The sequence below is a fragment of the Myotis yumanensis genome, unplaced genomic scaffold (genome assembly GCF_028538775.1).
Source record: "Myotis yumanensis isolate MYYU_CA2020_CCGP unplaced genomic scaffold, mMyoYum1.0.hap1 SCAF_14, whole genome shotgun sequence".
Classification (NCBI taxonomy): Eukaryota; Metazoa; Chordata; class Mammalia; order Chiroptera; family Vespertilionidae; genus Myotis; species Myotis yumanensis.
The window spans coordinates 2,844,325-2,871,782 of NW_027223765.1; the positions used below are offsets into that span (position 1 = coordinate 2,844,325).

Consider the following 27,458-nt stretch of genomic DNA (forward strand, 5'->3'; position numbering starts at 1 on the left):
AAGTTTTGCCAACACCTACAGTGTTTCACAGCTTCCTGGTTTCAGAATATTTATTCAAAAACAGGGATTGAAAAAACTGTACAGAGTGTCTGCTGCTGAGAGCTCAGCCCTGCCCCGTGGGACCCCCCAGCGGCCTGGCAGTGCCCCCTCCTTGGGTGGCCCTCTGCCAAGCCCAGCCAGTCCATTCCAGTCAAAAGGGTTATCCGTGGAAGCAGCAGGAATCTGCAGGGAGGTGGGGAGAGAAGCATGGCCCCCGGGCCCCCAACCCCAGCCCTCCTCCCTGATCCCCACAAGGGGGCAGTAGGCTGGGAAGCCCTAAGGAATGGGGAGTGCATGAGTGACCCCCAAAGTGGGGGCACTAAGGATGCTCCCTGCACCCAAGCACAGAGCTTGAGGAGGTGGAGCCCCCTACCTGGGACTGCACAGCCCCCAGAACCCTGGGCCAGAAACTGCACCCACTCTGAGCACAGGGGCCCCCACAGAGCGGGGCCAGGCAGGGTGCATCCATGCTTCAGAGCATTAGTGGTGTGTGGGACCCCGGGCTGGGGTCTCCTCAGGCAGGCGGGGCACAGGGGCAGCCCCAGCCGGCGGTCCTGCCTGCTCCCGCGTCTGCGCCTCAGCGGCCTCAGTAGGGCGAGAATTTCTGCCGCTCAGCTTTCTTGCTCCCATTGGCCGCTGCCATCTTGGCAGTGTAGGCCGCCAAGCCGGGCGGCGGCCCTGGGGAGGCAGGTGGTAGAGCCAAGAAGGGCACAGGCTTGAGGCCGATGAAGTTGGACAGGGAGATGGCGTAGGGCGTGCCCAGCAGGCCAGGGGGAGCCGTGGGCAGGGCCGTCAGGGGCGGCGAGAAGGGGGTAGACAGGTCTGCGGGGGCCGAGCTGGGCGTCCCCCCAGAGGTAGACTTGGCCGTTTCTAGACTGGAGAGAAGGATATGGGGGGAGATGAAGGAGACGGTGGGGTGAGAGGGCAAGATCAGGAGACGGGAACGGAAGAGAAGATGGGGCAGGGGAAGGGCACGGATGGAAGAAAGGACAGCAGACATTGTACGGGGTGGGGGAGCAGCGGGGAGGCCGAAGGCCCAGGGCACAGAGCAGATGAGGGGAGAGGACCCAGGGATGGATGGAGAGTGGAACATGGGGCAACATGGCGGGGGTGATGGAGAGGAGGGACCCAGACAGAGAGGTCATCTCTCCCCACCCACCTGTGCCTTTCTCAGGCAGGTAGGCCCCCCTGACCTGTGACCTATGACCCCCATACCCCACCCCACACTCACCAGGCAGTGATGAGGTACTGAGCCAGAGCGATGGAGACGGGCGACCCAGTGATGGTCACGTGCCGCTCCCCAGCGCCCTCCGCCTGGTTCCCGATCTTGATGTGAGCCCCTGACATCTGCCGGATCTCGCTGATCTTGCTGCCCTGGCGCCCGATCACGCAGCCAATGAGCTGGGGGGGAGGTGGGAGTTCAGCCCTGCCCAAGGCCCAGACCCGGCCCCCCACCCTCACCCACCCGGGCCCTGGGGCCCTGCTCACGTCGTTGGGAACCAAGAACTCCTGGGAGCTGGTTTGTGCGCTAGGATCCAGTCCTAGGGAGAGAGGGGTGCGTGTGGCTCCGGGCCTTTCCTGCCCCCCCACGCCCACGGCAGGGGCTGCTGGCCCCCGGGGACCTGCCCTGCCTCCTGCTGCTGGGGCTGCTCACCTGGCACCATGCTCGGGGAGGCAAAGGGGACCGCGTGGCCTGAGAGCTGCTGGAGCTTGGTGACCTGGGCCGGAGGAGAGGGACAGAGGTCAGAGGGGGCAGAGGTCAGAGGGGACAGAGGTCAGAGGGGGCAGAGGTCAGAGGGGGCTTGCTTCGGGAAGGGGTGCCTCGGGCTGGGGTCACTCACCTCCGCTGGGGTCACAGCCCCGTACTGACTCTGGACGGAGAAGCCCTGTGGGGATGGAGAATCCCCCGGGGTGAAGGGGTTACTGGGACAGGTCAGGGCAGTCACTCCTCCCTGGACCCCCAATTCCTCCTTCCATCCCCTCCCCCACTTCAACCCCCCTTTCCCAACAAGGCCTCCCTACTGTCCCCTCACCTGGTTGGCGGAGAGAAGGACGGTGCCTAAGGAGAGGCTGGGGTGATACGGGATGGTGGCCCCTTTGGGTGGGGACTGGAAGGACAAATGGGGGAGCTGTCAGGACCCCGCCAGGCCACCCCAACCTCACAGGGGTCCTGTGTTGTCAAGGTCCTCCCCACGGCCCCCAGGAAAACGCATCGGACGTCCTGGGGCCCCTGACCCATGGCGGCTGCCTGGCCTGCCCCCAGCGGGTGTGCCCCCGCTCCTGCCCCCGAGCAGAACCTCCAGGATAACGGCGCAGATCTGGCGCACACACAGGATGATGGCGTCAGGCACCCCGGACACGGTGACGGCACGCTCCGTGGAGTTGGGGAGCAGGTCCCCTGCCACCTGCACCTGGGCCCCCGTGGTCTGCAAGCAGAGAACAGGGGCCACTTCTGTCAGCTCCCACAGCCGAAGGGCTGCCCAGGCTCAGAGCTCCCCGAGGGTAGGCAGCAGGAGGTGGGACTTCTGGGGTGGTCCTCCCCCACCTCTCGGATCTCCTTGATCTTGGTGCCAGCCTTCCCGATCAGGGAGCCACACTGGCTGGCGGGGATGACAAGGCGAAGGGTCACTGGAGGCCTGGAGACGGTCCCACCGTTTGCGGGAGCAGAGCAGAGATCCTGGGCGAGAAGATGGAGGGTGGACCCTGCAGGCCCCTGCTGCTCCCCCCTGCAGGGCAACCCACCCCAGTCCCACTGGAATGCGGGAATCCTGCCGGGCTCGGCCTCTCCTCCCACCCCAGCAAGTCCTGGTCCTCCCAGGGGACCAGCTGGGCCGCCACCCAGCCGGTCACACACCTCGTCCAGCTTGAAGGCAATCATGGAGACCGCGTGGAAGACGGCCGCCGTGGACCCGGTGATGGTGGTGATGCGCTCGGGGCAGGAGCCCTCAGAGATGGTGATCCGGGCGCTGCTCTGCGGGTACAGGACAGGCGCCGGGCAGCGGGGCTCCTTCCTCGCCTCCTCGCGGCAGCCTGGCCGCCTGCCCCTCTCCCAGGCCCCAGCAAAACTGGAACGGCCACCCCGAGGGCAGGCCCTTGGTCTCCCTTCCCCTCCACACCGGGCCTCCGGGCTCCTCCCCACAGTCCCCCCTCACCTGCTCCCGGATCCGCTTGACGGTCTCCCCTTTCTGCAGAAAAACACGGAGGGAGGCTCTTAGGCTGACCGGGCTGCCTCCTCTCCTGGACGGAGGCCGCAGGTCGGAGGGGACACAGGGCCCCCGGCCCCCCCACCCCAGAACCCAGCACCTACCTTCCCGATGATGCTGCCCACCTCCTGCGAACAGACCAGAGAGGAGTCAGGGGTGCCAATGCCCAGCCCTGCCCCTCCCTCCTTCCGACCTGCCCCCCATGAAGATAGGACACCTGAGCTCCAACTCAGCCGGCCAGGCCTTACCTGGCCTTGCCCCCCACCCACCACCCCCCGCCCCTGCCAAGTGGCAGCAGAGACCCCTCACCTTCCCGTGCATCAGCATCCGCAGCGTGAGGGTGATGCTGAGCTCCGGCTCCTCCTCCAGCCCCGCGTCTGAGCTGCTCATCCTGTCAGGCGGGGCTGGGGCCACAGCGGCCTGGAGGTGCGTCCACGCTGCGGCCTGGCCGGCTCTGGCAAGGGCAGCGGCAGAGGGTGAGACAGGAGCTCAGCTCTTTCGGGCCCCCTGCCCTTGCATGGGGACCCCAGTGCTGGGCTCACCAAACTCCCCAGAAGAGAGATGACAGGGACCCTGAGTCTCAAATGTCCCACTGACTGGGGTGCTTGTGGGCAACTCACGAACCGGGCAACCCTGGACAGCTTGCTCACCCCATCTGAGCCCCGGAGTCCCCACTGGAAGAAGGAAGGGGAAGCCACGTCCTACCCGCAAAGAGTTATGAGAATTAAAATAAGCTAAGCACAGTCCCCATGAGTAGCCCCCCTCCCCGCCTCCGCTCGAACGTCGGAAGAAAGCATGAACTGGGATTTTCTCGTGGTCCGTGCTGGGGTAGGCGCTCCAGGCACCAGGGACGGACAAGAGCTGGGTCGGCGGTGAGTAGCCTACAGCATTTGCTCGTCGCGATGAGTTTGCCCCTCAATCCCAAACCTTTCCTCAACGGATTAACAGGAAAGCCAATAATGGTGAAACTTAAGTGGGGAATGGAGTACAAAGGCTACCTGGTATCTGTAGATGGCTATATGAACATGCAGCTTGCAAACACAGAAGAATACATAGATGGAGCCTTGTCTGGACACCTGGGTGAAGTTTTAATAAGGTGTAATAATGTCCTTTATATCAGGGGTGTTGAAGAAGAGGAAGAAGATGGAGAAATGAGAGAATAGCATCTTTTGTGGGAAATTTCTTTTTATATATATTTCTAGACAATAAAAATTTGTTTTTTCAAAAAAAAGAAAAAAAAGAAAGCATGAACTGGGAGCCCCTCCCTGGCCTCCTGGAGGAGGGGACCCTGTGGGTTGCGTGGGACAGCTACGGGGAGCCATGGGCGGTCTCGGAAGGGGAGTGGACGTGAAGATAGCAAGGCTATGAGGGGCCCTCTTGCCCCTGCCTGGCAAAGGCTTGGGGAAGGGGATGGGAGCCCCCCAGATGCTGCTCCTACCCCCTTAGCTCCCTGAAGCAGAGGCGCCCTGCAGGCAGCTGAGCAGGGTCCACTCAGTCCTGGGGAGTGGGGGTGTCGGGGGCTCAGCAGTGGTTTCCCAAGCCCTCTCCCACGTGCTGAGGAGGTCAGTGTCCGGGCTGGACACCCTCCCAGCCGGGAGCCCTTTCAACGGTACCAGAAACTAGTCACGTGGGACCCATGCCTGCAGAGGGTCTGCAACCTCTCTGGGCCCTCACCCATAGAGCGGAGGGAATGCTCCCCCCGGGGCTGGGTGATGGGTAGGAGAGGGACTCGGGGGGCTGGGGAATGTCAAGTTTGGAAACTGATGGAGAAAGGGGAGCTGGGATTAGCTGCCGGGATTAGCCGGTCGCCAGCCCTCCCCACTGGACCCCTTGGCAAGCCCTGATTTAATCCTGAGCCTTAATCCTGCCTGGAAATCCCTCTCCCCCAGCGGCTGTCTCCTGCCAGGCTCAGCCTCGGTGGGAGCTCACGGGGGACCAGCCCCGAGGAGGATCACAGGGCCCGGGACCAACTGGTGCCAAGTCTGAGCCAAGACGGAGCCCTAACTCTGCAAATCCCCCCTGCCCGTGAGGGCATGGGGCAAAGGGGGTCCCAGCCTGGAGCGCTCCAGCCCCCACCCTGTCCTGATGTAGGGGTCAAGGGCATGGAGTAGGAAGGGGGCTCCCTGGCTTTCTCATGAAGCCTGAACAAGCCACTGCGTGGCATCAGGCCTGTTTACCTGTACAATGGGGGTGACCCTGTCCCCCCAAGCACCCTGTAACTGTTGCTGCCCCACGACCTGCTCCTCCCTCCATTCCCATTTTGCCCAAAGATTCTCCAGAGGTTAGAGGTCAACTGTGGACGCAGGGACAGTGCCCCATGGACATCCTGGCCAGCCTCGCGCTGGCTGCCCTTGCTAGCATTCCTCCGGCCGCCTGCACTTCCCCCACAAAGCGCTTGGGGTGACGCTGGTCTCTGCTTCTGGGGACAGCCAAGCCCGGGAGTCCCTTAGAGCAGGCGCCACAGCTGCCGCCTTCTCATGTCCCCAGAGCTCAGGCCAGGGACAGGCCACAGGCCGGAGAAGGTGTTCAGAACATGCTGGTCAGCTGGACAGATGACTTCCCCGAGCAGAAAGGGAGCCTGTTGCCTGCAGAGGGTCTGTAACCTGCCCAAGGTCACAGAGCGGGCACGGTGGGACTAGCCCAGTGGGGCCGGGTGGGTCCTGTCTGCCAACGGGGCTGTCACGGGTCCGGGCTGAGTGTGAGTCCTGGTCCGAGAGGGGGGGTCTTCCAGGGTGGGGTGTGGCCTCTGAGACCCCTGCCTGGCTCGCAGATGAGGGTCGTGTTTAGAAAGGACTGACAACTTGTCTAGAGCCATGCTCTTAGGCTTCAGGATCTCCTGAGGCTCAGGAACCCCTGTGGGGTGGTAACCATGGAGACCCGACAGATCCTCAGACCATCTCCACCTCATCTCTTGGGGGCCTCGAACCCAGAAACACGGGGGTCAGAGGCTGCAATGGAGCCAGAACTGGGCTCCTGCCCTGAAACGACAAGGTCTGCATGGAGCCCCACCCCCCAAATCCGGTGGGTGACCTTGGGCAGGACCTGCTTACCCACCTGGCTGTGTGTGTGTGTGTGTGTGTGTGTGTGTTCCTGGTCTCTCTGTCCTTGCTGTTCTGAGGGACCCCTAAGGTCTGCCCTGTCTTAGGAGAGAACAAGGGGTCCCGACAGAGGCCGCCCAAATCACTCTCCCAGGAACCCTACGGACAGCGGCCCCACTAGGCACACACTGGCCTCTGCCTCCTGGGGCTCCAGGGCAGGGGTCCTCAAACTACGGCCCGCGGGCCACATGCAAATACAAATATTGTATTTGTTCCCGTTTTGTTTTTTTACTTCAAAATAAGATATGTGCAGTGTGCACAGGAATTTGTTCATAGTTGTTTTTTTTTTAAACTATAGTCCGGCCCTCCAACGGTCTGAGGGACAGTGAACTGGCCCCCTGTTTAAAAAGTTTGAGGACCCCTGCTCTAGGGAGTCATTGCTGCTCCAGCCTGGTGGGCCTGAGTCCCTGCTGGGCCACCCACATGGTAGCCACACCTCATGCCACACTGACCTCCAGCTCACCTCTGGGGGCGCCAGGCCCCTCCCGTCAGCAGGCTCCCTGGCAGAGCCCAGCCCGCTTAGGCCAGCTCTGACCTCCGGTTCCCTCCTGCTCCCCGGCCCCCTCCCCAGTCCCCGCGCCCACTCCTGTCCCTGGCTTCCTGCCACTCAGGCTGGAGGGGGCCGCGGGGGGGAGGTGACAGCTGTGTAAGCGATGGTGGCTGCCCCTTCCTGCCCCTCCCCCCCAGCTGTCTCTCTCTCATGACAGCTGCCCAATCAAAGGGCTGGGGGCTTAGCCAGCTCCCCCCACAGGCAGGGATCAAGTGTCCACCCTGGCTTTGTTCTGGAGCAAGAACAATCCCGGGGAGGAGAGGGCTCCTGGGGCCAGGCGGCTCCGCGGACTGGCCCACCCCTTGGGGGATTCCCTGGGCTCTGCTGGCCAGAGCATCTGGACCAACTTGGGCTTGTAGGCCCACCTGGGCGGGGGAGAGAGGGGTCCCGTCTCCAAGTTCATCCCCCAACCTCCCCGCAGCACCTTCAGTGCCTAACCTAGCAACCTCCTCCACCTACTCCCACAGCAGCCATGGCGGCCACGCCCAGTGGTGCTGGGGAATGCGTGGGGATCAGGCGGAGCAGGGCGCGGCCGGGGGCTGGACACTGGACCTGGGGCACGGAGGGATTCTGACTCCCCTGCCCTTGGCCTTCTCCGCTCACCATTCCTGATGAGCCAGGCCTCCACAGGACTGCCCCAGCATCCTCACACCCCTCGCACGGCCTCTCCGCCTCCCAGGATGGCCACTCATACCCACTTCTCAGGAGAGCCGGGGAGGAGGGCCTGCAGGGGAGCGGCCTGGGTCTACCAGGACTGTCTGGGACGCTCAGTGCCAGGCAGGGAAGGGAGGCTCAGACAACCTGGCTGGGCCAGGAATGCGACAGCCTCCTCAGAGTATCCGTAGGCACACCCTGCCCCCTTCCCCAGGAGTCCACACGGCCAAGGGAAAACGAGGCAGGCCCAGGTCGGGACTGGGCTCCAGCAGAGAGGGCAGTTTCCTGGTACAGCCCCACCCACTGGTACCCATCCCCTCACTGTCTCACCCAAATTGAGGAAGATCTCTAGCTTCCGTTCTCCATCCTGGGGCCTGGGTCATTCTGATGCTCAATAGCCATCTTTGGCTCCCCAGTGCCCGAGGCTGATCTCCATAGACAGGCACTCAAGGGCCTTCTCGATCGGGCCCCTGCCAACTTCTCTCGTCTCATCTCCATCCCATCCCCCACGCACCGGCTGCAAAACACACCCAGCACCTCCCGGCCTCTGGGCCTCTGCCCAGGTTGATCCCGGCTTGAAATGCCCGTCCTCCCCGCTGTCAAAAGCCACCTCGCCTGGGAAGCTCTCCCCATCCAAGTCAGATAGAATCACTCAGGGCTCTGGGCCCCCAAAGGTATGCCTGCAACTCAAGGGAGCCCCCGTTGGGCATTCCCGAACCTGTCTTTCCACAACACGGAGGCTCCCGGAGAGCAGGAGCCAGGACCGGGCTGAGTGTGCAGGGGAAAGACGGCTCGCAGGGCCTGGGCATCAGGGACCAGAGATGGGGGCTCAGGGTCCCAGGGGCGCAGTGAGGATGGGGAGAAAGACCCGGGATGAGTCACCTGAGAGCCAGGACCGACCCAACGGGATGCCCAGGCCTCATTCCTCAGCAGCCCAGGCCCTGTCCCTGTCCCTGCTGTTTCTCGGGGTCTGGGGGCCCCCGGGCATGTCACTGGGTTAGGGGACTTGCCCTGGGCTTTGAGGCTTCTGGGGGCCCAAAGTGGGTTTCCCCAGGGGCAGTGGGGCTGGAAGAACAGCTGGGTGTGGCGCAGGTTTCACCACGCCAGGCTGGGCCCGTCACAGCTGGAAGGGCCTCACCAGAGAGGAACCTGAGGCCCAGAGAGGAAGGGGCAGGTTTGTGAGGCTGCATGAGAGGCAACTGGTAGAGCTGGGAGGAGCTCAGGGTCCCCATGTAGCTCAGATCTCTTTCCCCAAGAAGTCTGGGCCCGTGCAATGGTGATGGAGGCTGGAGAGGGGCAGTGATGGGAGCAGGAAGGGTGGACAGAGCTTGTCTGGGGACACAGGGTGGGGCACAGCAAGCCTCCCTGTGGCCTGGGCCTGCCAGGGTGTGTGGGCCGCCTGCTCCCAGCCCCCCGCCCTGAGCATGTGAGGAGAACAATCCCCTTGTGTTTGGGCAGCCTGGGCCTGCATGCTGATGAAGGCTGGGGGTGGGGGCTGGGATCAGGGTGCCTTGGAGGTTGAGAGGGTTCCCAACCTTCAGATGGGAAAAGCATCGGGTCCCAGGTGCTGGCTCTGAGACAAAGAGGGTCACCCCAAGAAACAGTGAGGGCTGGAGTTGAGGCTTCCGCTCCTAGGGAGTCCTGGGCTCTTTGTGGGGAATGAGGCCCCGGGGGACACAGGCCCTGTTGGTCCAGCAGGAAGGTGAGCATCCTGGGCCGGTGGGGACTCGCAGGGAAGGCAACCGGCCCTGGGCGCATCCCTCCAGTCCCACTCCCCAGGGGGCAGGGCCGGGTGGGGCACTGGGTGCCACAGGTCTCAAGATGGCGGGCCTGGGACAGGGGAGCGAGGAGGCGGTCACCTCCCTCCTGACCAGGCGGGCGCCAGGGCCAAAGCCCCCCACCCCCAAGAAGCCAGGTCCGAGCTGAGGGGCTGAAGAGCCACAGGCACCAGGGACCCCTGGGAGCCCCCACTGTCACCTCCACACCCTCCGAGCCTGGAGGCCTGCGTGGGGCCCCCTGGAAGACTGCAGAATAGGAAGGGGTGTGTACTGGGCCAGGAACCGCAGGGAACGGCAGGTGGGGACAAGGATGGGCAGAACCCGAACCCAGGGCAGGTCCAAAGGACGGAAACAGCAGGTGGGATGAGGCCTCCAATCTGGGGTCTCGGGTCCAGGAAGCTCCTCCCTGGTGCTGGGGGCCCCTCCAGCAGACCAGCGCCCCCCATCTGTGCAGGCCAGGGCCCGCGTGCGCAGGGAACGTGTTCCTTGCAGCCTCCCAGGCCCCCAAACCCAGGACCCCGGCTGGTGGGTTCGGGAGCCGGCTCCCAACCCCGGCCGAACCCCCACACTCGGCGGCCCGCGGTGCCCCGCCCGGCCCGCGCCCTACCTCGCTGGGGCTGTCCTGCGGCGGCGGCGGCGGCGCGGCGGCTGGGCCGCTCAGTCCCACATTGTCCCCGGGAGAGGCGGCCGCGCACAACTGCGAGTGACATCAGCTGCGAACAATGAGGGGTTTGACAGGCGCGGAGCCCGGCCGGCCCGGAGCCCGGCTCCGCGCCCCCCACCCCCACCCCCCCCCGGCCCGCCCGGCGGCCCCTCCCGCCCCCGGCCCGGATCCGATTACAGCGCGGGCCCGCCCCCGTCGCCCCAGTGCCGCAGCCGCCGCCCCGCCCCGCGCGCCCTGGTGCGCCTGGCGCGGCGCGGCTTCCGGGGGAGCGGGCGACCCTCCCCGCGTGGAGCCCCCGGCCCGGGAGGGGGAGGCGCGGGCAGATCGGGCCTGAAGCGCGGCTCCAGCCTCGGTCCCCCCCGCGCCCCCCGCGCAGCGCCCGGCCCCAGTCCCCTCCTCCGGCCGCCCGCCCGCCCGGCGCCGCTGCCGACCCCCTGCACCCCGCCGCCGGCCCCGCTTCGGCTCGGTCCCTGGGAGCGTGGCTGCCACCCTCCGCGGGCCGCGTCCCCGCTCTCCCGCTCGGCGCCATCCATCCCTGCGCCGGGCTCTAGGCGCCCCCCGCCCCGCCCCAGACCCGCACCCCCTGCCGCCCTCTGCTCCCGCGAGGCCCGGCCCCCGCCCGCCCCGGACAGGTTACCGAGCAGCCGGAGGAGGGGCCTGAGAACGAAGTGCCCCGGCACCCCGCCTGCGATTCCCCCAAGGCCACCCCCAGAGTTCCCTTGGGGGCTGGGGTCGCTAGGGAGTCCAGCGAAGTTGAGACTCCGGTGGCGAATGGGCTGGAGTCGGCGGAGGCAGGGCTGTTCCCAGGCCCTCCTGCTCCCCCCCACCCCGCCGCCGCCCTCCCCCCAAGAGCAAATCTACCTCCCTCTCCCCCGTAATCGGCTCAGCCCGGTCCCACTGACCTCCACCTCCCCCCACAGCTGAGTCTCTTGGCACCTGGGTGTGTGGGGGTGGGGAGGGGAATCCAATCTCCCTTCCCCTCCATCTGGCCGGGTGGACAAAGGGCAGGGGACCATCTGGTCCCGCCGGTGGGGGAGGGGCCCGTGGTGGCGGCGGTCCCAAGGGGCGGGGGAGGGGCGACGCTCTGGAGGCAGCGAGAGCCTGAGGGTCTAATTGCTTCACTTTATTTCACGGACCTCCACTCTGCGCCCCGCCCCCCGGCCTGGGAGCAGGAAAGCGGCTTGGTTGGGCTCAGAAGACCCAGGCCTAACAACCTGGGAGGGTGTGGCGCCTCGGGGAGGGGGAAGGGGGAGATCTGAGGGTCAGAGGGTGGTCCTCTTCTTTGGGGGGCAGTTCTGATCGGGAGGGGAGTTCAGGGCAGGCCACACCAGAGGATGTCCTGCACGACTGGGCTCTGGGTACCCACCTTCCCAGACGTGGGGGTGCTGTATGGATGGGAGGGCGCTGCCTATGTGGATGCTTCTGTAGGCGGACAAGCATGCATGTGTGCACCTGAGTGTGCAGCCCAGCAGGAGCCTGTACCTGTGTGGTTGGGTCATATTTGGGAACATGTGTGAGCATGCATGTGGGCATGTGTGTACTGTGGCCTAAGAGGTGGGATAGGGCTGTGAGGGCCCTTTGGGGCAGCCAGGGCAGATGTGGGAGGCAGGAGGGGTGGGCTGGGCAGAGCAGAGGAAGGAGCAAGAGCGAGCAGGAGAGCCCACGGCAGAAGCTCATCTAATGGGTTACCCTCCACCAGATCACGTCCACTGATTCCTGACTTTTTTCTCTTGATTTCACCTCCTCAGTGTGTCACTGCAAGAGAAAGAGGAAAAGACAGACAGACAGACCCGAAAGACCAGCACCCAGGCAGACACACAGACACACACACCTGTTGATGTGCAGGGAGGGAGAGAGCCCCAGAAAGGCAAGCAGCCCCCCCCCCCCCCCGCCTCCCCCAGCAGAGCTAGGACTCATGCCAGTCCCTGCAGGAAACCCAGCAGCCCCGCGTGCCACTCCTCGGGTTTGTCAAGGTAACACGGGTGCCCCGCCCCCTCCATGACCAACACCCGGTGATTGGGCAGCTGCTTCAGGTGCTCAAAGCTGGTCTGGCCCATGGGGTCCTGGTCTCCATAGACAATCAGTGCTGAGGTCTAAAGAGAGGAAAGAGGCAACATCAATGGGGACCTGCCACGCCGGCCCCGGCCTCCCCGTCTCTTCAGTCTCTCCCTGGGTCACCCCACATGAGGGGAGAGACACGCTGGCCCAGTGGGATGGGGGGAGCCAGCTCCCAAGGGACGGGGTGTGGGTTTGTGTCTGTCCCAGCACACAGTTTGGCACTAGGCTTGGCACAGGAATCTAAGTCAAGCAAAAGGATACAGTTTGGTGGTTCAACTCCTCCCAGAAGCAACCCCTCCGCTACCCCACTCCCAGAGGGATTTCCCTTGCTCTTGGCAGGGGCATCGCAGCCTCCCACAGGGGTACCTTCACTCTGGCATAGTCGGCAGCACTGATTTTATCCGTGCAGATGGGGGCCACTGGCACATAGCCCCGGAGCTGGGAGCCAGGGGCCGTGAGGAAGGGCAGCGAGTACATGCCACTCAGAGACGGGCTGATCACAACCGGGGAGCCCAGGTCCAAGGCATCCACCACAGCTGCCAGGAAGCTGCTGGGGACCAGCTCCCCAACAGGGGCAGGGGCTGTTGCATCCTTGGAATGCCCCAGGCCTGCAGGGATTTCAGTGTGGAAGAAACAAGACAAGCCAGTGAGTGGGGAGGGTCCCTTCCTCCAGGAAGCCCTCCTAGGTCAATCTCTCTGTGCAGCATGCCCGACTTTACTTCTGCCGCAGCTGGGACTGTCCTATCTGTGGCCGGCATGAGGCCCCTCCCTCGTCAGTACAGTGCTCTGGAAAGAATCGGGCCCTGAAGTCCAACACAGCCGGACCCGAGTCCCAATTTTCCATGTACTATCAGTGTGATCTTGGGAAGGCCCCTCGGCCCTCTCACTGCTCAGTTTCCCCAGCTGTTAAAGGGGGGAAAGGAATCTGCAGTTAAGATGGTTGTGAGATGGCGCTAACTGCTCAAGGGGCTCCTGTCCCAGGGACGGAGGGTGAGTGCCCGAGGACAGGGCTGAGGGGCTGGCTCTGCCCTTACCTTCCTTGCAATGGGTTAGTCCCGCCATTCCCCGAGAAAGATGAGCTCAAGACCTGAGCCTGGAAGCTCAGCCCAACCCACTGTCAACCAATCCCGTCTGGGCCCAGAGGCCCGCCCTGGGCACTGAGGCCATACCAGCCAAGGCCAGTGAGGGGAGCAGGTCAGCCATGCAGTCCCTTCCACTCCCAGCACCAGGGGTTAGGACCTCCCCCCGAGCCCAGCTGAGGGCTTTCTCCTGGGATCATGGGAGCAAGCGGCTCAGCCACCCACCAGGACACTCAGCCTCACTCTCAGGGCTTCCCGCGGGGCCGAGGGCTGTGGCTCTGTCAAAACATGTTTCTTCCAATGGGCTGAGCCCCAATTATTGTGTCAGGTCCTGGCCAGAGTCACGCGGACATCATTCCATGCTCACTAGAGCCAACCCCCACAGGAGCGTGGTTATCTCGCATTACAGACGAGGACACAGAGGCTCTGAGACTCTGCCCCCGGCAACACCCAGAGCAGTTGGGCAGTGTCCAGGCACATGCGGGTCAAGACGAGGGGAGCTCGAGTTCTTGCAGTGCGCTCTGGGCCCTGGCCCAAGTCCCCCCAGGCCCCCAGACCCGGGTCCCCAAGGAGGTCCCCACCACCCCTCCAGAACAGAAGCCTGCCCAGAAGTACCTGGCAGGTCGATGGCCACCGCCCGGTAGCCCGCCTGTGCCAGCCTGAGCAGCGTGCCCAGGTTCTGCCAGGTCTCGGAGGAGAAGCGGATCCCGTGCAGCAGCAGCACGGAGAACCGGGGGGCCTGCCCTCCGCCGGGCCGCACCTCCCGGAAGAAGAGGCTCTGGCCCTGCACCTGGATGGTGCCCTCCCGCTGATCCACGTTCGCCATGCTGCCGCCTGCAACGCCTGCGGTTCAAGACCAGGCTGATGAGCACAGGGCGGCCTGCCCCGTGGAGCGGGAAAAGCCGCCACAGAGAGGGTAGGGTCCAGGGGAGCGGCAAGCCCCCCGCCTCCCCCCGCTCCCCCCAGGCTCCCAGAACTCTAGGAACAAGCTTTGGGGCGAGGAAAACGAAGGTGTTATTTCTCTCTGCCGTTCACTTAATTGTGTGGTCTTGGGCCTCAGTTTCCTCAGCTGAAAAATGGGACATGAAAGCCTACATCAAGAATTAACAAGAAGAAAAAGAACCGGCAAGTGAGGGTGTCTGCCCTTGGAAAGACCCCAGTACAGGGGCTTCCATTATGATTCTCGTTCTCACTGGCATCCTTTTCTGCACGTGGGGCTAACCCGGGAGCACTCAGCTCCTAGGTGGCCGGTGGGGTCAAAGGAGGCCGCGCTTGCGAAACCCTGCGGGCGGGCCTAGCGCGGACTGCGGAGCGTGGTAGTTGCTCACAGTAAGTAGCTATTTTGCTCATTGGCCTCTTCCTCTTTGAGGCACTGTGAAGGGTCGTAGTTTGGCACCGCAGGCAGGAGAGGGTCGGGGCTGGAGAAAAACACCCATTTTCTGGACGCGGAAAGCGCAGCGCTCAGAAGAAAAAGCATTTGGAATTCCCGCCCGCAAGGGACGTGGGGTGCCGGCGCGCTGACGCGGTGGTCAGGGGGCGATCACGGCGCCGCCGAGGCTCGCTCTGCGCCCTCCCAGGACCCGGTGCTGGCTCGGCGGGCCTCGGCGGGCTTGGGCGGGCGGGCGCACGAGGAAGGGGTGGGGCAGGTCCGAGGAAGGGGACCTGGGAGCCGAGTGGGAAGGGGAGAAACTTGGATAGTCTAACTGGAGAGAGGGAGAGAGGGTTGGGGCGCAAGGCAGGTACCTGGGGAGCTGCGTGGACTCGCACAGCGGGCGGAAGCCGAGGACTGGAGGCGAATGGGGCCCGGGGCAGGGCAACGGGGAGGGGCTGGGGCTGGGAACAGGGAGGTGGCCTGGCCGTGCTGCGGGGCGCCCTCTGGTGGCCACAATCGACGGCAGGGCCCAGGTGCCCCAAGCATGGGACTGGGTGCTGAGACCCCGCGACCCGCCCCACAAGCACAGGGCGCGGCTAGAGGAGGAGGGTTCCTTTGGAGTCGCCTCCCGGTTGCTCCCTCCTCCCCTCCTCCCCATCCCCATCCCCAGCCTGAACTACCCAGGCCCAGAGCTGTTCGCCAGGCATGCAGTTGAGGCTCCACTGTTTGTTTTTGTTTTATTTATCCTCACCCGAGGGTATTTTCCCATTGGTTTTTGGGGAGAGTGGAAGAGAGGGAAAGACAGAGAAATATCGATGTGTTTGGTTGCCTCCTGCACATGCCCTGACCAGGAGCCCGCAACCAAGGTACATGCCCTTCACCAGAATCAAACCCGACAGGGTCCCGCAGGCTGGCGCGCTACCCACTGGGCCAAACCGGCTAGGGCGGGACAGGATTGAGTGCGAGATTCTGCCAGCGCCCAGCCAGGCAGCCTTGATCGTTTCCCCAACGCCTCGGAGCCTCCTTCCTGGGCTGTAGAATGGCTGCGAGGTCACCTACCCCGCAGGGTGCATAGTCCTGCAGCCTCTCTGTGCCAGGCCTGGGGGCAGAGCCATCCATCACTTGTCGCCAAACAGGAACGGTAACATAACAGAGCGAAGGGCCCAGAGGCCGCCCTGGCTGAGCCCGGTGTGTGTGGGAAGGGCCCAGAGGCCGCCCTGGCTGAGCCTGGTGTGTGTGGACGTGCATCTGTAAGGTCAGGGGAGTGGATGGGCCGAGCCCGTGCTGCTGCTCAACAATCTGGCGCTTACACTGCGAGGCCTCCCTGCCAGACCCTGCCCTAAGGCTTGGCAGGTCCTTCCGTCCTAAGACAACCCTTAGTGGTTCTCAACCTTCTGGCCCTTTAAATACAGTTCCTCCTGCTGTGACCCACCCATAAAATTATTTTCGTTGCTACTTCATAACTGTAATGTTGCTACTGTTATGAATCGTCATGTAAATACCTGATATGCAGGATGGTCTTAGGCGACCCCTGTGAAAGGGTCGTTCGACCGCCAAAGGGGTCGCGACCCACAGGTTGAGAACCGTCCTTAGACGGACCCTGCTTTACGGAGGGGAGGCTGGACGCGGGTGGCGACCCCGGTGGGAGGAGGCCGCGTGGCTCTACCCCGACTCTCTGGCCTAAAACAATCCGGACAATCTGGCGAGGGGCCGGGCTGCGGACTTTGGGGCGCCGCCCCCTGTCCCCCCTCCATCGTGGCTACTAGGCGCAGGGCCTGCGACTGCGGACTGCGCACGCGCGCCTCGGCGGCGCTCTTGGCCGGCTGCGGGCCGAGCCTGCGGAGCCGCGGACGCAGCGCCATGGTCGCCGGACGGTTTGGCTGCTGGTTCCGCGTGGGCGGGGCCGGCTCAGCGGCGGCCGGCCGGGTCCTCTCCATCAGCCCGGTGAGTGCCCCCGGGGACGGAGGCCAGCAGGGCGCCCGGGGCGGGCCCGCTTGCTCCTCCTCTGCCGGGCGCCCTGGGCAGAGTCCAGCGGGAGGGAGGGGCCGGCGCTGGGGCAGCGAGTGCGCGCGCGCGTTCGTCTGCGTGTGTTCCTGAGGGTCTGGTGTCCGTGTGTCGTGGGGTGTATGTCAGTGGCTCTGTCTGCCTGTGTTGGAAGGTGTCAGTCTGTCTGCCCGCTTGTTGTCGGGGTGTCTACTGTGTATATTTCAGCGTGTGATTTTGAGGGTGTGTACTAGCTGTGTGTCTGTGTGTGTATTTCTGTGTGTCTGTGTGTCCGTCTGTCTGGCTGTGCATGTGTAGTTTTAGGGCTCTGTGTATGACGGTGTTCTTGACATTTGAGGAACTGCGTGTGGTTTTGAAACCGTGTGTGTCTGTCTGTCCGTCTGCCTTCCTGGTGCCTGATGCTGGGCATGGTTTTGAGGGTGTCTTTCATGTGGACACGCATGTACACCTGTGTGTCATTGTCTGTGCGTATGCCAAGGCCTCCGTGGGCACGTCTCCACCCTTAGCCCAGGCCCTGTATCTGCAGTCGCTAGATCAGGTTGCCTGCTACCTGCCAGGTAAGATTGCCTAGTGCTCCAGCCTCCGGGTTGCCAAGGCAACGGCAGAATTCTCCTACCTGGAGCGGCCCCTGTGGCCCAGTCTCCCCCACAAGGAGGGGCCACATGCAAGCCCTGTCTGTGGGAACCTAAGCCAACCATGGCCTCCGCTCAGCTCCTCGGTCGCCCCCTGACCTGGGGCCTGGGAGTGGGGCTGAGGCAACATCCCAGGAGAGGCGGGAGGGGCTGGAGACTCTCAATAAAGATGTGTTTACTGGGATCTGGGAACAAGCAGGGGGCTCCTCCTAGGCCCGAGAGGCCAGCCCCAGTCAAGTCCTCTGTATCGGTGAAATCTCACAGGAGGCGGCTTGGGGGCAGCGCGGGACTACCCTCCCTCTTTTACTGACCAACTGAAGACTCGGATGACTGCTCTGTCTGGGTCCTGGCCCTGAGGTCTGTCCTCTGGGCTGGGAAAGGACCTGGCCGGAGGAGTCCATGAAGCAAGTCGCTTGGATGAAGCTGGGGGTGGGATGGCATTCATCGCTCCAGCCTCCATGCTGCCCTTTCCATTTCAGTGCCATTCTCCTGCCTGCCCCCCCCCCCCCCCAACCATGCCTCAGCTTCTCCTCCTCCCTGGATTCTCCCTGCTCCCTCTTCCCATTTAACCCAGCTGGGCTGGGGTTACTAGTATATTCCCACCCACTGTCAAGCACTTTCTGAGTTTAGCATTAGTCTACACATGCCCTGAGCGGGACCTCTCTACACAGCCTTTCCCCTTTGAGGCTTCACCACTGTGCCACCCGCAAGGCTGAGCTTTTCCTCAGCTGGGCGCTTCCGGGTGGGGTTTCAGGATGGGATCCTGGGGGCCAAGTGGGGCCTCAGCCTCCTCTCCTCTCCTCCTCCTCCAGACTGTGGTACAAACCTCCATGAGCCGGTCCCACACAGCCCTGCTGGGCCTGGGCCTGCTGCTCATGCTGCTACTGTACGTGGGGCTGCCAGGCCCCCCTGAGCACACTTCCTGGCTCTGGGGCGACCCCAATGTCACAATCCTGGCCGGTCTCACCCCTGGCAACTCCCCCATCTTTTACCGCGAGGTGCTCCCACTCCACCGGGCACAAAGGTGGGTGCTGACCCCAGGGTCTAATAGAAGGATGAGGCCTGAGGGGAGCCCCTGTGTGGGACCCCAGCTCCACACGGGGTGCTGAGGGCTGGGAGGGCAGTGGGAGAAGCCTAGGAAGAAAGTGGGGCCCTGCCAAAGCCTCAGACCACCCCCCATGTGCCCGCAGGGTGGAGGTGGTGCTGCTCCACGGGAAAGCCTTCACCTCGCGCACGTGGGAGCAGCTGGGCACGCTGCAGCTGCTGGCGCACAGGGGCTACCGGGCTGTGGCCCTTGACCTCCCAGGTGAGAGCCCCGCCCTGGTCTGGGGAGGCAGCCGGCAGCAGGTCCAAGGGGTGGCTTCCCAGCGGGGGACGTGGGGGGGTAGGAAAGCCCTGAGATGTGGCCGGTTGCATCTGGACCCCTGTATGTGGATGAGCAGTGACAGGTCACAATACGAGATGGCACAGGAAAAGGTCTGTCTGTATTTCCTACCTGTAAACGTGTGCGGATTGTTGCACATCACCAAGCAAGTGGAGCGTGCCTCACTTCAGGGGGAGACCTCACCATATTTTTTATGACAAACTAGAGAGCTTTTTGGTGTGTGTTTTTTTAGCTGTCAAAGGATTTATGCTATCACTCTTGACACTAAAAAATCAAACAAGCCCTGGCTGGTTTGGCTGAGTGGATAGAGTGTCAGCCTGTGGACCGAAGGGTCCCGGGTTCAATTCCGGTCAAGGGCACATACCTTGGTTGCAGGCTCCTCCCAGGCCCGAGGCCTGGTCCCAGCGTATGCAGGAGACAACCAATCGATGTTTCTCTCACATCAATATTTTCTCTGCCTTTCCCTCTCTCTTCCACTCTCTCTAAAAATCAATGGGAAAATATCCTCGGGTGAGGATTAAAAAAAAAAATCAAATAAGCGTGACACCCTTAGAGCTCCGGGCCCTCTCACTTCAGCAGCCTGGGGGAGCCAGGCCCCTCCGGACATGTCCGGACAGAAAGGAGAGTGTGCAGGGCTGTGTGATGGGGGTTGTGAACGTGACAGGTGTCCTTCGGCTTCGCGAACCCACCGGCAGCGTGGTTCTCTCCCCCGACCATGTCTCTGGGACCCTACCAATCACTGTGACCTCCTCTCAGTCTGCTGCGCCATGGGGGGATGGACAGGTTGCGTCCAGCCACTCCTCCTGGGGGGCTGTGATGGATTGGGAGCTGAAATGCTTGGGTACCCACGCACCTTTGGACCTGCTGCCTGGAGCATGAGGGCAATCATTTCTGTAGGAAAGCTACCAAGGATGTTGATGGGTTAAAGGACACACATCTTTTATTTATTTATTTTTTAAAATATATTTTATTGATTTTTCACAGAGGAAGGGAGAGGGATAGAGAGTTGGAAACATCGATGAGAGAGAGACATTGATCAGCTGCCTCCTGCACACCCCCTAATGGGGATGTGCCCACAACCAAGGTACATGCCCTTGACCGGAATCGAACCTGGGACCTTTCAGTCCGCAGGCCGACGCTCCATCCACTGAGCCAAACTGGTTAGGGCTAGGACACACATCTTTTAAATGTTGGCAATCATTTCCTGACCCTCTGAAACTGCTAGATGGATTTTCCTCCCATCAGTCAGGATGAAAGTGCCCATTTCCCCGCATCTTCCCCAACATTGCACATTACCAGTCTTCTTCAGTTTCGCCAATATGACGGATGAAAGGTTTTGCCAGCAGGCCTACCACATCACAAAAGAATAGCTTCTAGGACAGGTGGGCCACCGCTCCGGCCCCTCCCCCGCCGGGGCGCGTAATTCCCGGTTCCCTCCCGCCTCCCTCAGCTGGTGCCTCTGCCGCCCAGGTTTTGGGAACTCGGCTCCTTCCCAGGAGGCGAGCACCGAGGCGGGGCGGGCGGAGCTGCTGGCGCGCGCGCTGCGGGACCTGGAGGTGCGGAACGCGGTGCTGGTGAGCCCCTCTCTGAGCGGCCGCTACGCCCTGCCCTTCCTGATGCGGGACCACCCTCAGCTGCACGGCTTCGTGCCCATCGCACCCGCCTCCACCCAGAACTACACCCGGGAGCAATTCGGGGCCGTGAAGGTACTGGGAGGAGGGTCACCCGGTCCTGGCTCCCCGTCATGGGGGCAAAGGGCTCAGGTCTCACTTGGAGGACTCACGACCCCCCCCCCCCCCCCGCCCCCGCCAATCTGGATGGAGAAGATGGTGTTTGGGGAGGATTTCCTAAGGGGATGGCTGGAGGGTCAGGCCCCGGAGGCCATAGGATCACAGCCCTGGCCTTGCCCTGCAGACCCCGACGCTCATCCTGTACGGGGAGCTGGACCGCACCCTGGCTCTGGAGTCCCTGCGGCGGCTCCGCCACCTGCCCAGGCACTCGGTGGTGAAGCTGCGCGACGCGGGGCACGCCTGCTACCTCCACCGGCCCAGCGACTTCCACCGGGCCCTCCTCGCCTTCCTGGACCAGCTGCCTTGAGCTCCCCGCCAGCTTGGAGGGTCTGGACCTGCCCCGCCTCGGAGGCAGCCCCAGGGATTGGAGGGCAGAGGCCGGAGAGCCAGGCCCAGCCAGGGCCTCTCCTTTTATCTCACAGGCACAATAAATAAAAGCACTTTTGTCCTGCGGGGAGTGACAGGTCCTGGTGTTGCTGGGGGCGGGGGGAGAGGGGGGGCGGGGAGGCAGGCCTGGGACTGCTTCCCGGTTGGGAAGGCTAAGAACATGGGCTTCTTCCTAGCTGGCTGCCCTCAGTTTCCTCACCTGTGAAATGGGCCTGATAGTAACACCCAGCTCCGAAGGCGGCGTTAGGACTGGATGGGTCTGGGTCACGGCGATCTCGGCCACAGTGCTGGGGGAGGGGGCGGGGGGTAGGGGTCACTCCGGCTGCAGGACCACTGGGATTGGTGGGCGACCCAGAGTCAGGAATGCAGGAGCTGTGGCCAAAGGGAGCAGGATGTGCCGAGGTGGGGTGGAGAGTGTGGTTTAACAATTAACATGAACCACCAAGCCTGCTTGCCCCTGGTATGTGGGTCAGCAGCCCAGACCTACCCCCAGGAGGGTTGGGACAGAGCTCCCCTCCCCTCGCAGCCTGCCTCTCTGGGCCCCGAGGGTAAAGTCTTTCACTCTGCCCCTCCCCATGGCGACATCCCCTGGAGCAGGGGCAGAAGCTGAGAGTACAAAGGGCAGCGGGGCACACAGGGAGCCGCTAGGAGTGTGCAGCCTGTGGGTGGCCAGGGGGCACCTGTGTCTTTACCCCCCTCTCCGGTGCCTGTAGACCCGGGAGCCCGGCCGGGGGTCAGGGCAGGGTGAGCTCCCCGCCTCACACTGTCACACAGCATCGTGGTTACTCCCTCGCACGGGACATCCTCGGTCGCTCAGACTTGCCACACGCAACCGCGGCCCACAGTCACCCACACGGTCATACCCACCGACAGCTGGAGTGGTCCCGCTGCGGCGGGTCCAAGCGATCACGCGGCGGCCGCCCCGCACCTGCCGGTGCGTTTACCCTGCCTTCCTGTTCGACGGGGACGTGATCCTGCGGGTGCGTGGTCCCGGCTCCGGGAGGCGGGGGACAGCTCAACCAATGACCTCTGCACGCGGGGAGCCGAGGCGGTCAGGGGGGGCCTCCCCAGGAGCTGAGACACCCGAAGGGGAGAAGCAGGACCCTCGCGGGAGGGGGGGAGGGGCAGTAGGGGCCGCTCGGCCCGGACTCTGCGGAGCTGCACCCTGAGCGCTAGGGGGCGCCCGACTTCCGCGTCAGGACCCGCCCCCCTCTCTTGCGGCCCAATCCCGAGGCCGCAGGTGGAGCCCTCTGGGGGCGGGGCCATCCGGAACGCGCGGCCCAGGCCCAGGCCCAGAGGCGGGGCCCGGAGGGGCGCGTCCTGTGAACGGGCGGCCCTCGGTGGGCGGGCCACTCGGGAGCTCCCAGTCCGACCCCGCGCGGAGCTGGCGGCGGAGGCCTCGGTTCTGGGAGGCGATCCGAGATCCGAAACTGGGGTCACTGGGCGGAGGCTGGAAGCAGGGGCGGGCGGAGACGCCGGTACTCCCAGCCTTCGGTACCGCCCCGCGATCCCGGTCCAGCCACGTGGTGGACGGGGGGCGGTTCTGAGCCTGCGACCTCGCCAGACCCAGAGTCCCGGCCACAGTCCCAGGCGGGTGCTGAGAGGCGAGCACGAGCCCCAGCCCAGCAGAGAGCGCGGTGGGGGGCCCTGGAGCGAGGTAGGGGATGCGGGCTCCCTGGCAGGAAATCCGAGCCACTGGGAGAAATTGTTTGAGGAGGGCGGGGGCGGGGGCGGTCAGGGTCTGGGTTCACACGTGACTGCTGCTCGCTGGCTGCCCCGAACCTTGCTGAGCCTCAGCCTTCTCCTCCGTCAAGTGGGCGTCCGGAGGCAGGAACTTCACGGCTCTGGGGGACGGGGTGAGGACGTGCTGCAAGTGGCCAGCACAGCGCCTGAAGCAGCTGGGCTCCGAAACAGGGTGTCCTCTCCCAGGGGGCGTGCGGGGAACCACCCTGGGGGGGGGGGGGGGGGGCTGGATGCAGACTGAGCTCACTGGGCCCCAGCGGCCCGGAGGGCAGTGGCCGCTCGCTCTGCCCGCAGCTCTCCACGCGCAGCACCATGGCCAGCCCGGGTCGCGAGGGCGAGCACCCATCCGTGACGCTCTTCCGTCAGTACCTGCGCATCCGCACGGTCCAGCCCGAGCCCGACTACGGTGAGAACGCTGTGGTTCCGGGCCTGGAGGGGGCGGGGACGGTGCTTTCAACCAGGTCCCAGCTCCTGTCACCCAGCTGAGCCCGCTCTGCTCCCCCAAAGGGCGCCTCGCCCCTCCAGCCGTTCCCTGGGTCCACCCACCCGCGGGCAGTGCAGGGACCTTCCCTGCAGAGGCCCTGCTCCTCCTAAGTTCCGCCCAGCGGCTGGTCAAGGAACAAGTTCCCCTCCCTCCCGGGCCGGGGTGGGGGAGGGGAGGCTGGGCAGCCACTTAGAAGTCTCTCGAAGTCCACTGGGCTGGACAAAGGCCACAGCCCTTCGGAGTCGAGCTTGGTGGCTGGGAACTGTGCATGGTCCAAATTCCTGCTGTGGTTTTCCACCTGGGAGATGCTGGGTGACTCTCGTGTCCCTGCACATAGCGTCCCGATCTTTAAGGAAGACACTGACTTCCCACCTGACCGTCCACAAAGGGTCACTGATTGGCCGAAAACAACTTTTTCCTGGGGGCAGAAATGCAGGTGTCTCTAGATGCAGGTGTCTCAGACGTGGCACGTGTTGAGGAGGCAGCAGCGCATTTGGGTCTGCTCCCCTCTCTGGATGTGCCTCCAAGCCCTGCCAGGGCCAGGGGTCAGGGAAGAGCCTGGGAAGCAGAGCAGCCCTAAGACTCTGTGTCTGCAGGGGCTGCCGTGGCCTTCCTTGAGGAGAGAGCCCGCCAGCTGGGCCTGGGCTGTCAGAAAGTGGAGGTGAGCCTGGGCCCTGTGTGGGGAGCAGAAGTGGGCCTGCACCTCCGCCTGCACTGAGCTTTCCTCCTGGTCCTCCCCAGGTGGCACCCGGCCGTGTGGTGACCGTGCTGACCTGGCCAGGCACCAACCCCAAACTCTCCTCCCTCTTGCTCAACTCCCACACGGACGTGGTACCTGTCTCCAAGGTGAGTGGGGGAGGATAGGAAGTCAGATGAGCAGGAAGCCCCGGTGCTGGTCCTGGCACCGACTCTGACCTCACTGGGCATCACGCCACCTGAGCAGCCTCTGTCCGGCAGCTGTTCCGTACGCAGGGTGGGGGTGGGGGTGGGTCGCAGAGCTGGGGCGGGGGGCAGTCTGCTGCCCTCATCAGCCCTCTTCTGTCACCTTCGCCACCCCGCCTGTCACCCTTCTGGTGGGCTCTGAGGGCAGGCCCACAGCGGGCAGAGTGGATTAATGACTGAACTTGGGCCTTGGGGCCTCTTCCCATCCCTGCCCCAGGAATACTGGAGTCATGACCCCTTTGAGGCCTTCAAGGATGCTGAAGGCTACATCTACGCCAGGGGTGCCCAGGACATGAAGTGTGTCGGCATCCAGTGAGTGTCCTTATTCCCAGTTCCCCACTGTCCCCTGGAGTGTCCCGGAACCTGGGGTGGGACTGGAGAACCTCAAGGCTGAGGAGCATCTTGGCCCCTGGCGTTGGACAGGAATTGCTGCTGTAACCATTGCATGGACGGGGAGACAGGGGCAGGGACAGGCTGTGGCGAGCAGGGCCAAGGGCCTGGGGCTCCAGCCTGCCCCCCCCCCCCCCCCCCCCAGCATCCAGTGGCTCCCTTGGCACCTGGCTCCCACCCTCTTTCCGCCCCTCAGGTATCTGGAGGCTGTGAGGAGGCTGAAGGCTGAGGGCCACCATTTCCCCAGAACCATCCACATGACCTTTGTGCCAGGTGGGCGTGGCCGGGCAGGGCTCCTTCAGGGAGAGGGAGGGTGTGTTGGGGAATGGCTCCCTCATCTCCCATCCCTGCCGCTTTTACAGATGAGGAGATTGGGGGTCACAAAGGCATGGAGCTGTTTGTGCAGCGGCCTGAGTTCAAGGCCCTGAGGGCTGGCTTCGCCCTGGATGAGGGTGAGCAGGTGGCAGGCCACCGAGTGGCCAGAGGGGATAGGGAGGCTGCTAGGGGGGGCTGGGCCACCCTGCCCTCTGAACCCCCTTTCCTCCCTCCTTAGGCCTGGCCAACCCCACTGACGCCTTCACTGTCTTCTACAGCGAGCGCAGCCCCTGGTGTGAGTGTGGCTTAGAGGGGGGGTCACTGTGCGGATGGGAGACTTAGGCCAGAAGGGGCGGGGCCTGAGCGGGCCTGGAGCCCAGGGCCTGTGCCTCCCGGCCCCTCTGGCCTGGGCTTCTTCCCGATCTGAGGGCAGAGAGCAGCCCTGCACTGTGCGTTCTGGGGGACAGTCCCGAACGCCTAGGAGACGGGAGAGGAGCTTGGAACGAGGGGCAGGCCTGGCCCACCTGGCTGAGTGCACCCAGCCTCTCCCGTGCTGAAGGCGCCCCTTCCCCTGCACCCCCAGGGGTGCGGGTCACGAGCACCGGGAAGCCCGGCCACGGCTCGCGGTTCATCGAGGACACAGCCGCAGAGAAGCTGGTGGGTGGTGCCCAGGGGTGGGATTGGGGAGGTCCCGGGGCTCTGTCCTGGGGCCTCTCACATCTACCCTCCTCCACTCCCAGCACAAGGTCGTGGGCTCCGTGCTGGCGTTCCGGGAGAAGGAGAGGCAGAGGTGAGGCGGCTGGGAGGCCGGGCGGGGCAGGAGCCTGTGCTGGACGGGAGGCTGAGCCTGGTTCTCATCCGTGTCCCCACCGCAGGCTGCAGGCAAACCCCCACCTGAAGCTGGGCGCCGTGACCTCTGTGAACCTGACGAAGCTGGAGGGCGGCATGGCCTATAACGTGGTCCCGGCCACCATGAGCGCCAGCTTTGACTTCCGCGTGGCCCCGGATGTGGACCTGAAGGTGCCACCTCCACCGGGTTTGGAGGAGGGAGCCGGGTCCTCAGCCCTGTCCTACAGGCTCAGGAGAGCCCGAGGGGTCAGCTCCTCTCCCGTCTCCTAGGCGTTCGAGGAACAGCTGCGGGGCTGGTGCCAGGCAGCTGGCCAGGGGGTCACCTTCGAGTTTGTCCAGGTACCGGCCCAATGACGGGGAGTTGTGGGGGCTGGGGGCTGGGCCTGCCAGGTGGTGTCCCTGTAGGAGTGTGTGCTTGGTGCCCTGGGGAGTCACATGACCCGTTTAGTCCTTAGTTCTCAACCTGTGGGTCGCGATCCCTTTGGCGGTCGAATGACCCTTTCACAGGGGTCGCCTAAGACCATCCTGCATCTCAGATATTTACATGACGATTCATAACAGTAGCAACATGACAGTTATGAAGTAGCAACGAAAGTAATTTTATGGTTGGGTCACAACATGAGGAACTGTATTTAAAGGGCCAGAAGGTTGAGAACCACTGACTTAGAAGATAATAGATAATACTTTTATCTGAGTATAAACATGGTCCAGGAGAGGGGGGAGCTCATCCTCTAGGAGAGCCATCTGGAGGGAGGGACGCTGGGCTGGGACCTGAAGGGTGGACAGGAAGTAAGCTGGTGGAGGGCAGCCGAGGGTCCTTTGAGGAACTGAAGGAGCTGGTGGCCGGGCTGGCCAGCTGGCTGTGTGTGCGCGCGCGCATATGCACATCCTGTGCTGGGCACATACCCACCCTATGAAAATAGGGCAAGATGCCCAGGCCTTGTCCTGATCCTGCCACCCTTCTCCCCCCAGAAGTGGACGGAGCCCCGAGTGACATCTACTGATGACTCAGACCCCTGGTGGGCAGCATTTAGCGGGGTCTGCAAGGACATGTGAGCGCACTGGCCCCCCTCCTCTCCCCTTCCCGCTCTCCTCCCGCTTTCTGTGCCCCTTCAGTCCTGGCCTCGCCCTCTTCCCTGCCCGCCCCCCACTCACCAGGCTCTGCCCCTGCAGGAGCCTCACGCTGGAGCAGGAGATCTTCCCCGCTGCCACCGACAGCCGCTACCTCCGCGCGGTAAGCTGCTCGCAGGCAGGTGGGCAGTGGGTGGTGCTAGGTGCTGGCCTCCCCCTGATGGCTCCTCCTCGCCCTGCAGGTGGGGGTCCCGGCTCTGGGCTTCTCCCCCATGAACCGCACGCCCGTGCTGCTGCACGACCATGATGAGCGGCTGCACGAGGCCGTGTTCCTCCGTGGGATTGACATATACACACGGCTGCTACCTGCGCTGGCCAGCGTGCCCGCCCTGCCCAGCGACAGCTGAGCCCACGCTCCCAGCCTCTGCCCCTGGAGCTTCCACCTGGCCCGTGCCCAGGCCCCTCTCCCCTGCCCCACAATAAAGTCTGTGTGTGGCCAGGGCCGTTGAGACACTGGCAGCAGCATGTTTGTAGAGCAGGGGTGTGTGGTTACCATCCCGCTGACGGGGAAACTGCCTGGCTCTGGGCACCGCCCACCATCCCAGGCTGCGTGTCCTTCACACGGCACAGCCACCTGACCCCCAGCCCTGTGGCCGGGTTCTCAACGGCCACCATATCTACGTCTATGAGGTCGGGAATATCACTCCCATTGAGGGGGACAACAGAGATCTCAGGGCGTTACTCCTGGCTCTCCGGGAGCACACGCTGGACCCAGCACTGGAGGCTGGCAGGGCCCCTGCCAGACGTGGGCAGGTGGGCGTAGCTGGCAAGGCAAGGCTGCCAGCACGGTCACCCTCAGGTGGGCAGGAAGCAGGTGTGGCCCTCCTCTGGTTTGGGGAGCACAGGTCTGTTCATCTTAGGGTCCCAGCACTCTGGGCAGGGGGTCACAGAGGGGCCCACAGTCGGCTTCTG

General features: G+C 63.9%; 4 protein-coding genes and 1 pseudogene across 8 annotated transcripts; 3 read left to right on the top strand and 2 right to left on the bottom strand.

Moving 5' to 3' along the window:
* Nucleotides 1-32: 32 nt before the first annotated feature.
* PCBP4 (poly(rC) binding protein 4) lies at nucleotides 33-10,088 on the bottom strand. Of its 2 annotated transcripts, XM_070391369.1 has the most exons (13): nucleotides 9,930-10,088; nucleotides 3,552-3,696; nucleotides 3,347-3,370; nucleotides 3,192-3,224; nucleotides 2,894-3,010; nucleotides 2,585-2,716; nucleotides 2,337-2,465; nucleotides 2,073-2,147; nucleotides 1,881-1,925; nucleotides 1,694-1,757; nucleotides 1,528-1,580; nucleotides 1,271-1,440; nucleotides 33-914 (listed from the first exon to the last, which is right to left on the bottom strand). In XM_070391369.1, exons 2-13 carry the CDS (start codon nucleotides 3,630-3,632, stop codon nucleotides 626-628), a joined length of 1,212 nt encoding a protein of 403 aa, XP_070247470.1. In that variant the 5' UTR covers nucleotides 3,633-3,696; nucleotides 9,930-10,088; the 3' UTR covers nucleotides 33-625. The 2 variants fall into 2 exon arrangements, with proteins under 2 accessions (XP_070247470.1, XP_070247468.1); XM_070391367.1 differs by having other exon boundaries at nucleotides 1,271-1,580.
* On the top strand, nucleotides 4,048-4,477 carry LOC138992510 (small nuclear ribonucleoprotein F pseudogene; annotated as a pseudogene).
* A 1,006-nt stretch (nucleotides 10,089-11,094) lies between the features above and the next one.
* On the bottom strand, nucleotides 11,095-14,942 carry ABHD14B (abhydrolase domain containing 14B). The gene is made up of 4 exons (XM_070391375.1): nucleotides 14,867-14,942; nucleotides 13,739-13,966; nucleotides 12,411-12,652; nucleotides 11,095-12,079 (listed from the first exon to the last, which is right to left on the bottom strand). The coding sequence occupies exons 2-4, from the start codon at nucleotides 13,947-13,949 to the stop codon at nucleotides 11,900-11,902; spliced, it is 633 nt and encodes a 210-aa protein (XP_070247476.1). The 5' UTR covers nucleotides 13,950-13,966; nucleotides 14,867-14,942; the 3' UTR covers nucleotides 11,095-11,899.
* ABHD14A (abhydrolase domain containing 14A) lies at nucleotides 14,437-20,762 on the top strand. 4 transcript variants are annotated; one of them, XM_070391374.1, is made up of 5 exons: nucleotides 14,437-14,452; nucleotides 17,944-18,155; nucleotides 18,322-18,437; nucleotides 19,986-20,221; nucleotides 20,430-20,762. In XM_070391374.1, exons 2-5 carry the CDS (start codon nucleotides 17,962-17,964, stop codon nucleotides 20,610-20,612), a joined length of 729 nt encoding a protein of 242 aa, XP_070247475.1. In that variant the 5' UTR covers nucleotides 14,437-14,452; nucleotides 17,944-17,961; the 3' UTR covers nucleotides 20,613-20,762. The 4 variants fall into 4 exon arrangements, with proteins under 4 accessions (XP_070247475.1, XP_070247472.1, XP_070247474.1 ...); XM_070391371.1 differs by lacking the exon at nucleotides 14,437-14,452 and adding an exon at nucleotides 16,315-16,439; XM_070391373.1 differs by lacking the exon at nucleotides 14,437-14,452 and adding an exon at nucleotides 16,560-17,056.
* Nucleotides 20,763-22,094: 1,332 nt separating this feature from the next.
* On the top strand, nucleotides 22,095-27,011 carry ACY1 (aminoacylase 1). Its single transcript, XM_070391370.1, has 15 exons — nucleotides 22,095-22,349; nucleotides 22,730-22,841; nucleotides 23,516-23,580; nucleotides 23,661-23,765; nucleotides 24,079-24,173; nucleotides 24,448-24,524; nucleotides 24,614-24,703; nucleotides 24,805-24,861; nucleotides 25,150-25,223; nucleotides 25,307-25,356; nucleotides 25,442-25,586; nucleotides 25,686-25,754; nucleotides 26,388-26,467; nucleotides 26,589-26,649; nucleotides 26,729-27,011. The coding sequence occupies exons 2-15, from the start codon at nucleotides 22,748-22,750 to the stop codon at nucleotides 26,891-26,893; spliced, it is 1,227 nt and encodes a 408-aa protein (XP_070247471.1). The 5' UTR covers nucleotides 22,095-22,349; nucleotides 22,730-22,747; the 3' UTR covers nucleotides 26,894-27,011.
* Nucleotides 27,012-27,458: the final 447 nt, after the last annotated feature.

What these genes read in the sequence shown, in the direction of transcription:
- PCBP4 (XM_070391367.1), bottom strand. Translation starts at nt 3,632, where the DNA reads ATGAGCAGCTCAGACGCGGGGCTGGAGGAGGAGCCGGAGCTCAGCATC. An exon ending in TGGGCAGCATCATCGGGAAG is followed by an intron (nt 3,225 to 3,346) that starts GTAGGTGCTGGG and finishes GTTTTTCTGCAG; the next exon opens with AAAGGGGAGACCGTCAAGCG. An exon ending in AGATCAAGGAGATCCGAGAG is followed by an intron (nt 2,466 to 2,584) that starts GTGGGGGAGGAC and finishes CTCTGCTTGCAG; the next exon opens with ACCACGGGGGCCCAGGTGCA.
- ABHD14B (XM_070391375.1), bottom strand. Translation starts at nt 13,949, where the DNA reads ATGGCGAACGTGGATCAGCGGGAGGGCACCATCCAGGTGCAGGGCCAG. An exon ending in GGTGGCCATCGACCTGCCAG is followed by an intron (nt 12,653 to 13,738) that starts GTACTTCTGGGC and finishes AAATCCCTGCAG; the next exon opens with GCCTGGGGCATTCCAAGGAT. An exon ending in CCGACTATGCCAGAGTGAAG is followed by an intron (nt 12,080 to 12,410) that starts GTACCCCTGTGG and finishes TCCTCTCTTTAG; the next exon opens with ACCTCAGCACTGATTGTCTA.
- ABHD14A (XM_070391371.1), top strand. Translation starts at nt 16,356, where the DNA reads ATGGTCGCCGGACGGTTTGGCTGCTGGTTCCGCGTGGGCGGGGCCGGC. An exon ending in TGTGGCCCTTGACCTCCCAG is followed by an intron (nt 18,438 to 19,985) that starts GTGAGAGCCCCG and finishes TCTGCCGCCCAG; the next exon opens with GTTTTGGGAACTCGGCTCCT. An exon ending in AGCAATTCGGGGCCGTGAAG is followed by an intron (nt 20,222 to 20,429) that starts GTACTGGGAGGA and finishes CTTGCCCTGCAG; the next exon opens with ACCCCGACGCTCATCCTGTA.
- ACY1 (XM_070391370.1), top strand. Translation starts at nt 22,748, where the DNA reads ATGGCCAGCCCGGGTCGCGAGGGCGAGCACCCATCCGTGACGCTCTTC. An exon ending in CCACATGACCTTTGTGCCAG is followed by an intron (nt 24,525 to 24,613) that starts GTGGGCGTGGCC and finishes CCGCTTTTACAG; the next exon opens with ATGAGGAGATTGGGGGTCAC. An exon ending in ACACAGCCGCAGAGAAGCTG is followed by an intron (nt 25,224 to 25,306) that starts GTGGGTGGTGCC and finishes CTCCACTCCCAG; the next exon opens with CACAAGGTCGTGGGCTCCGT.